The 8808-nt window shown below is 45.9% G+C and overlaps 1 protein-coding gene across 1 annotated transcript in view; it reads right to left on the reverse strand.

Moving 5' to 3' along the window:
* Positions 1-61: 61 nt before the first annotated feature.
* ETF1 (eukaryotic translation termination factor 1) overlaps positions 62-8808 on the reverse strand; it is a 37807-nt gene continuing 29060 nt past the window's right edge. Inside the window, exons 8-11 of the mRNA XM_015406929.1 lie at positions 8313-8468; positions 5744-5808; positions 4483-4630; positions 62-1386 (exon numbers count right to left, since the gene is read on the reverse strand). Coding sequence (XP_015262415.1) covers positions 1304-1386; positions 4483-4630; positions 5744-5808; positions 8313-8468 — 452 coding nt within the window. The 3' untranslated portion in view covers positions 62-1303. The remainder of the gene's footprint in view (positions 1387-4482; positions 4631-5743; positions 5809-8312; positions 8469-8808) is intronic.

Raw genomic sequence — 8808 nt, forward strand, 5'->3', positions numbered from 1 at the left:
TGTGTGAGTGAGAGAGAGACTGTGTGTGTGAGTGTGTGTGTGTGTGTGTGTGTGTGAGAGAGAGAGAGAGAGAGAGAGAGAGAGAGAAAGAGAGAGACTGGAGTCAAAGGTGAACAGAGCTAGGCACTAAAACATCAGAGTATCCTTCAGAAAACTAGCCAGTTCCGGGTGGGAATAATAAGGAAGGTGAGCTGCCTGCCTTTCGTCTGCTATTCCACAGTGTTGAAAGCGAACCTTTGGCGCCAAGCTTCTAAAAAAACCCAAAACCCAATTTTTAAAAACAGATGCTTCAAAGCCACCTGTGCCAAGGATTAAGTCAGTCACGATTTGCTAGCTGCTTGCACTGAAAGCAGGGTGATTTTTTAAAAACTTGTCGATCCATCAAGACATGCAGTCCCCGAAGCAAAAGGGAAAAAAAAAGTATTTAAAGGGGAAAAAAAGACACCACCCAAACCCTAATAACAAGAATAGAACCAAGCATAAGAAGCGTTAGGCTTGCTTGTGGAAACTGTTTATTGACTGACAAGAGGGAAGAGTAAAGGCCGCACAACTCACATCCCCAATCAAAAGCCTGCTGAGACCCTGGCATTTCAATCGCTGTGAATGAAAACGTACTTTCTGGATTTATAACAAGCAGTGGTGTCGCGATTGTAAGAATTTTAAAAAAAAAACCCCACATCGGTGGACTTCCCAGGCCATCTGAATGTGCACGTCACACCTGTCAAGCTGGCATGCCACGGTATTCAGTTCCTCAGACCCTCCACCATCACAGAGCGAGAACAATGGGAACAATCTCTTTCTCCCCACCCCCACCCCCGGATTCTTCTGCTGCAGTCTAAGCCAAGAACGCCATGGAAATGGGTCGTGTCACTGCAAAATGCAGCCATAAATTGTCTCCAATCAAAATAAGAAACAAACCAGTATAATCTTTCTATTAATCTCCCCCCCCCCAAAAAATGAAGGTTTACAGCAGTTAATGTAGCATGAAGGTTAAAAAAATCATTTTCATAAAATACGAGAGCAACCAATTTCACCATCAAGTAAAAGTAAAAATTGGGATTTCTTTGTTTTAAATTAGTCCAAAATGGCATTATAGAAATGTAGTAGATTTGCTGCTGTACTGACACTATGACAAATCAGTAGGGGTTTCGGTTTTTTGTTTTCAACCCGGTGTTTCTGGATAGAGTCCTGGAAATACTCCAATTCTAAGGCAGGGATCTGTTTTGTTTTCCATCGCGAGTTTGCTCCTTGGGTTGGATGCTGGAGGGGTGAGGCACCTTTTTGCCAGACCCAGGTCGACTACCTAGTAGTCATCGAGGTCAAAAAATTCGTCGTCTCCTCCTTGGTATTCCATGCCCTGGAAGTCCACTCGGTACCGCAAGATACCTGAAGAAACACGTGCCAAAAGAAAGATATTAGCACTTATTTAAAGAGCTTGGGGGAAAACCCCTTTCTCAATGTTTTCATGCTGGACTTGAGAATTTCCTTTCTGCTTCTATTGGGTATTTTTGATTGACTAATGCAGATGCGCCATTTTTCATTTTTACTGGCAATTTACTTCAAGTTGCAAGGTAGGAACCACTGTAGGCAGCAAGTGGCAAGGCCAACCAAACTCGCCCGAACTGGCAAGCAAGTGGTCGCCATCCAATGCAACTGAAGCTGCGCTTCCAGGTTCCAAGTGAACGAGAAAGGAAACCCCATCCATGGAGGAAGAGGCAGCAGCCCATGACAATCTGAGATATGAAAACAGTTCCCGAAGAGAAGGATATAACTGAAAGCGGACTGCAGGCCCCACACATTGTTTAAACCCCTGTCGTGCTGACCAGGTGGCGTGCATTTATTAGAGGATGCCACCTTAAGAAACATCTCACCAGAATTGCACCTGTGTGCAACAGGGGAGAAGCCCTTTCACATTTTTTGGCCTTTGCGTGAAAAAAGCCAGCTACCCTTGTATTTTTAAGTGTGCCCTTTAAAAATCTGGTTGGATTTTGTAAAATGCGTTGCCTGAATGTATTGCATTGAGACACCTTAGTGAGAGAGGAAGAACAGAAACTTATTAGAATACACTGCACCCTCTTTTCCCCACAGTCAAATTTTCCAGCCCTCTCCATGCTCCAAGGAATGCACAGCTCTACACTCTATGACAGAGTGTGCCGCAGCTAGGGCTGCACTGGTCCAGGGTGCACTGTCGGGTAGAAGCCCCTTCCTTGTCTTGGCTGTAGGGATGTTCTTAACAATGGCAGCCAGTTCTCTGCCTTCCCCTCCCCTGCATTTTCTGGAAGGCTGCCTACTAGACAAGCTTCACCCTCTTTTACCATGCTGTCCAGGGTATCGACACACTTTGACATCACAACATACTTTCTTCAATGGGAACAGGAAGAATACAGAATCTAGGCACTGTCGGCTAACACCACTAACCACACCCATTAGTTATTTGGAAGGAAACCTCAGTAATTTCAATGCAACCTGTTGCCAAGCAAGTTCCAGTTAAAAGATAAGCCACTCATATGGACCTTGAGAAGAAGCAAACAACCGTGATGTACTATGCCAAAAAAGTCTCCAAGGACTAGAAATTTCTTTTTCCAATATTCAGTTTACTGGAAGCAATTCAAATGCCAACACCAACTAACCATGCATATTATATCTTGTTTTTGTATAACTTTATCAAAGAGGGTAGCGTTGAAATTCCTATATAATATTAATCCATTTGCCAAACACTCTGTTCATATCCCACAGTAACACTCATCAAATCCATTGCCAAATGGAGTAATATTATATAGGTATTTCAACGCTTCCCACTTTGATAAAGTTATACGAAAACGAGATATAATATGCATGGTTAGTTGGTGTTGATGGCGTTTGAATTGCTTCCAGTAAACTGATTATTGGGAAAAGAAATTTCTAGTCCTTGGAGACTTTTTTGGCCTCAAATTAAGCCTGAACTCTCCCTAGAAGCTAAAATGACTAAACTGAGGGCTATCATACTTTGGTCACATTATGAGAAAACAAGAGTCACTGTAAAAAACAATGATGCTAGGAAAAGTTGAAGACAGCAGGAAAGGAGGAAGACCCATCATGAGATGGATTGACTCCTGTGAAGAAATGCATTTTTTTCCTGGGAGATTTGAAATAAGCAAAACCTCCACTGTGCATTTTAAAAGTTTCTTCTCTCTCTGGCCAGAGAACAGGCGCGGGGATGGGGGGGGGTTCAGTACAATTGCTTTCCAGACGTGCCTCAGCCCACCTCCATACAAATATTGATGGAACTAGCAGGAGAGATAATGGCTGGGTCAAGATCTTCCCCTTTACCAAAGCAGGGAACAGAGATTTTGAGGGAAGCAACACTAGGGATTCTTCAGGAAGGAAATTATTGGGGATCTCCAAGAAAAGCCTCTTTGACCTGGTGGGACCAGGTCAGTGAGTAGAGAAACACATATGGTAAAAATTCCTTTCAGCAGGAAGGAGGTCTCTTTTCATGGGACACTGAGTCCATGAGAGCACGCAGAGTACTCCACAGGGAAGGCAACCATTGACCATGTGCTTGCCTAAAGAGCTGGAGCAAGGTTTAAGGTAATGAAACACTGTAGAGATCTGATAACTGCCTAAGCTACAGTAGTCTGTCCTACTTCTATCTGATACTCCATCTTCCACTATCTGCCTCATCCAGCCGACCGCCAGACAGCCTGTCATACTTTAACATCTGACAGGGCATGCATAGACAGAGGGACAGAGGATTGCGTTTTTACCCATTTCTTTTGCACCCCTTGCCCAATCTGGTGCTGTGCTAAAAGTATGCTTGTAACCATTCTCCTCTTAATATATACTTTGTAACTGTTGATGCTGGTAGTGGTTCTCTGTACCACAGATCTCCATTGTCTTGGATGTGCTATTCTAAAAAGAGCCCCGGAGGAAGGTAGGCAGCTGGCAAGTGGCTATTCCTCCAGGGGGGCACAAGTGACCCTTGTGCAGCGGGAGACACAGAGGCAAGATCTCAGAACTTGGAAGGGAAGTTGGGAGTCCTGACCCTCCCAGTGGGCAATTCAGTACAAAGGTCAGGAGATGGTGGTGGTGGGCTAGCCGAATGTGGGAGAAAAGCCTCTCCAGGTGTTGGCAAAATCCTAGAGGGCAGGTTGGAATAGGGCCTGCAGGCCTGATCAGCCATAAAGGAAGCCCTGGCCCTCAGTTTGCAAGACCTGAACAAAATTGTTAATGATAGGATGTTCTGGAGGACATTAATTAACCGTAAGTTGGAAGCAACTTGTAGGCATTTAACACGTGCCGCTTCAATAAAGACATTTGTCCAACTTAAGTATTCCACAAATAAGAATGTTTCTCAGTTCAAGTGGTCTACTTTGGAAAAAAGAGAAGTGCAGCCTGTTCCAGACTGAGGCTGCGGCTACGCAATTAGTGTCCCACTGACTGATACCATACCAATAAAAAGCGAAAAACTGCAATTAATATATACCACTTCCTCCGTTTTACCTCCAATTCCACCAAATCCTTTCACAAACTGGGATCCTTCCTGTGACTTGTCTGTCACGATTTCCAATGTGGCTCCAAATTTCTTGTAGTTGTTTGCGAACCACTCGAGGAGGGGCATGCTTTCTATCAGTTCGTGTTCTTGTCCGGTCTACACAAGATGGAAATTGAAAACAAATGCGTAAGCAATGCGGCTTTCTGTAACACAAACTGCCAGTTGCTATGCCAACTCTTTGCCAAGTACAGAAAGACCTGATGCCGATAGAAAAAAGTACAGCCATGTGACTGAGAAGTGGTCACAGTGATCGCCTTTTTCACATATGCACACCTCATTACTGCTGAATACAATTTACACAAAAAACCAGGAAGATCATGAAGATGAAGGTACAATCTGCCCTGGCAAGCCCACTGTGCACTCACTCCATCATTAGCCTTTTATTAGGATTCTCTTTCATGCCGTTCAAGAACATTAAGTATTCAAAGAGGAGAAGTCCCCAAAGTCTCACCTTTAAGAACCCAGGCTCACTTTCCTTTCATGTTTCTCCCCTGCTATACAGATGACATGATTCTAGGTGTGTCCTTTAATGGTTTGCCAGCTACTCTTTTCCATTACAGAACAGAGCTTAGAGCGCTTTCCCTCTTTCTCCTGGCAACTTGCAAACCTGGCGTGTCAAAAGTGACTTGGTCCACACCCACTAGTGTGAGCGATGTCGGAATGAGGAACTCTCAACATAATGGGTACGCCTGGGACCACCGGACTTCCCGGGGGAGATAAGCACAGCAATGAAAGGAGCACCAGAGAAGCTGGTCAGGGCTTCTCTCTGCTGGCCATTTCTCCACTAAGCAACTCTTCCGAAGTTGTTTTTAAACTCTTTCACTTGTCTGCCTGGGAGGAATCAGCAACAAGGGCTCCCCTTCCCCTTGCTGCCAGCGGAAAGGGTCTTATGGCTCCAGGTGCTTTTGGAAGCGAGCAGAGAACGGAAGCTGCAGTTGCCGACTCCTCCTGCATCAAGAGGAACAGAACCGAAACTTCCATGTAAGCATCATTCGGCAGATACAGGCATCTATAGACCACCAGGAGAATAAAGGGGGCTGGGCCGCCAGTTAAGCTTTCCACAGCCATTACCTCATATGTGTATCACAAATACTGTCTGATCACAGAGAAGCTGTACAGTAAGTTAGGCAGACACTCATTCATTAAACCCCCCAAGCAGCCAGTGTGCCCCACAGCTAGTGTAGGAGATGTAGCGTTTGAAAAAAATACCTCTTTATCTGTGAAGTGGGATTTATCTTTTTCTTGTTCCGGTGTCAAATAGAGTATCTTCTCCTCTGGCGGGGTGGAAGAGAGAGATTCAGCAAAACTTTGCAAAGCAGATTAAGCAGCACAAAATTCCGAACGTGCGCAAAAGCCAGATGTGATTAACACAGGGGGACCAGAAACTCTCTTTTTTTTGGTGAGGAGGTGTGCACCATAGCTCAAGCAAGCAAGGTTGGGCAGTGTGAGAAAATACAAGCCGGCTGTGTCAGCAGCACAGGCTGTGTCATTACCCCTTGCCTATTTTGGATTTCAGAGGTTCTTTTTCCACCACTGGCTAGTGTAGAAGATGGCCGGAGAGGTTTTCAGAATGGCGCATTAACGTCCATACCCTGGCCTCCCTCCTAGGAGCATAAGGCAGCATACATGGGGACTGTCCCAGTTTTTCCTGTGAGGAAGGTTAGGCCAAGAGATGGTCATCACCCAGAGAGATCGTGTCCCCCATGCTCCCGAAAGGGAAGCCTCTGCAACCACCTCGCTCATCCTGATCTGCGCCGGGGCAGCAGCTGCTCTCCCCTGAGCTGCCTACGGAGAAGAGAAGCTGTCACTGCAGGGAACAATCTAGTACTGATTTTAGAAAGAGTGGAGTGCTGCTACGCAGTGGTCATCACCCAGGGAGATCGTGTGCCCCGTGCTCCCGAAAGGGAAGCCTCTGCAACAACCTCGCTCATCCTGATCTGCCCCGGGGCAGCAGCTGCTCTCCCCTGAGCTGCCTACGGAGAAGAGAAGCTGTCACTGCAGGGAACAATCTAGTACTGATTTTAGAAAGAGTGGAGTGCTGCTTCAAATGGCGCTGCAGGACCCGAGGCCCCCTGGTGACTCGTTGGATGAGCTTGTGGAGCTTGTTGTGGAGGACTGGCATAGGCGACTCTCTACAGCCATCGACAAGATTGCTCCCCGGCGCCCTCTGCGCTCCCGCTCTAGGCTGGCTCTTTGGTACACCCAGGAGCTGAGGCTTATGAAGCGAGAGCTGAGACGGCTAGAGAGATGGTGGTGAGGGAAGCTTAGCCAATTATTATATGCTGTAGACCCAGTCACATTAGAGCTTGCTATAGGAGCTCCCCAGTCACCAGAATCTAAGCGCGGTAGCGTACATCAAAAAATTGTATAAGAATTAGCATTTTGAAATATGGCTTGCAGCACTTCATTCTAATGAAGAAGTAATTACAGAATGACAAACCTGAAGAAGGACACGCAAATGGATAGTGTACTAGAACTCCGTCGTTTGTCTGTAACTAGTACTGTATTACTCTGTATGTACTGCTAAATTTTATATTGCATATTGTAGTGTTATAGTTGTAATTTTGTTAATAATTGAATTCTAAACATTGCATATAAAAACCAACAAATATTGTTTAATTGTACACGGTGATTTACTGTTTTACTAGCCATTCCAGATTTCAGCACAGGTAGAAGAATGTGGTGAAGGTCACATCTTTCAAGACTACTCACCCAGGAGATTTTAAGACACCAAGTACAGGGCCACAACTGCCTACAGAGTTAGACTAAAGTTCACAGGTTTTGGGAAGCCCTGGGCCAGATGCCCTCCAGTGGACCACCTCCTCTCTGCCCACCCCAGTCAAACACTTCCCCTCTAGCAGAAAGGAGAGAGCAGCTTCTTCTAGCTCTGCCAACGCCAATGGGGCTTAGAGGTTCAATCATGCCACACTCCACTGGTGGGACAGGTGCCGTTCCCAGAAGTCAGAGAGCAACAACACTTGTGCTTTTACAAGCCTGACTGGTACAGCACTTGCTCAAGACCAAAAGAGCCATGCTCTGCTGCCTGCCTTCCCAGGTGCTTTTCCCCAAAGGAAATGGAACAGTGCCCCTGCCAGAGTGCTGCCTCCCAGTAGCTGAAGGGAGGGGAATGCAACTAATTCAGTCTTCTGAGCCTTGTTGATGCCTGCCAGGGCTACAGCGAGTGCAAAGGAGTTATTCTGATCTGCCTCCAGCTACTGGGAGAGGAAACACTTTCTCCGTGCTCTTAGAAAGCCCGTCAGCGCTTAGAGAAGCAAAACAGCCACAATCCACCTGCTCTGCGGTCCACACTCCCAGCAGCAAAGGAAGGATTACACCCATTCCTGATGGGACAGGATGGGACAGTCGAGAGTCAGGAGGTGGACCCGGGCAGCTGCCCAGCTAGGCTGACTCCTGGTGTCAGCCCTGAAAGCCTTTTCTTACCTCTAAAGCCAGGGCTGCTCGCTCACATTTATAAGCATCAAATACAAGCACATTCAAATACCACTCGGTGGCTGACCACCTGTCTTGAGGGGTTTTCTGAACATGGATTGCAAGGGCAAAACAAGTATATTTACGTGCGTATAATAACCGTGACGTGTGCTTTAGACACGGACTTTCAAAATCCATGTTTGTCAGGATGTTTAAAGGTGCCCCCCCGTGATTGTGTGCATGATTTCAAATGATCCACGTCAGCAGGAGAGAATGCCCAAGATCAAAAGTGCTTTAGAATGTAACCTGCATCATTCTAAGCAGATATGCCATTGTTAAAATCCCATACCTTCTGTGCCTTGGCAATGGAGAACGTATCTCATTATATCCAGATTCTCATAAACTATCAGGATCTCTACTGCTCCCATTTCTAAGGCTTTTAGAGTATCTTCAACACCAAAACAGTACTTCCCCGTGTCCTGGCTGATTTCATCAAAATACCGGCCTAGTGCAAACACAAAAGAAAGAGGGGAATGAACATTCCAGGGGTATTATAAACCATCGTGGTTTTGAACATAGAAACGATTTAATTTAGCCAACAGGGCTAAGGTGCTATGAGACACATTGCTGATTATACCCACATGAAGGGATGAATCCTAACCCATCCCCACCACTCTACTGAGCAAAGTTTGAAGTCTTCAACAGAAGAGCACTTAAACTGGAGGAAGAGTTCAAACTTTGCCCTGCAGAGTACTAAGATCCACCAAAATGACCACTTCATATCAAGAACATAGCTATCAGATTCGCATGTGTCACATCTGACTTCTTCTGACACATGGACGCTC

The sequence above is a fragment of the Gekko japonicus genome, unplaced genomic scaffold, assembly GCF_001447785.1.
Source record: "Gekko japonicus isolate JY-2015 unplaced genomic scaffold, Gekko_japonicus_V1.1 scaffold1350, whole genome shotgun sequence".
Taxonomy (NCBI): domain Eukaryota; kingdom Metazoa; phylum Chordata; class Lepidosauria; order Squamata; family Gekkonidae; genus Gekko; species Gekko japonicus.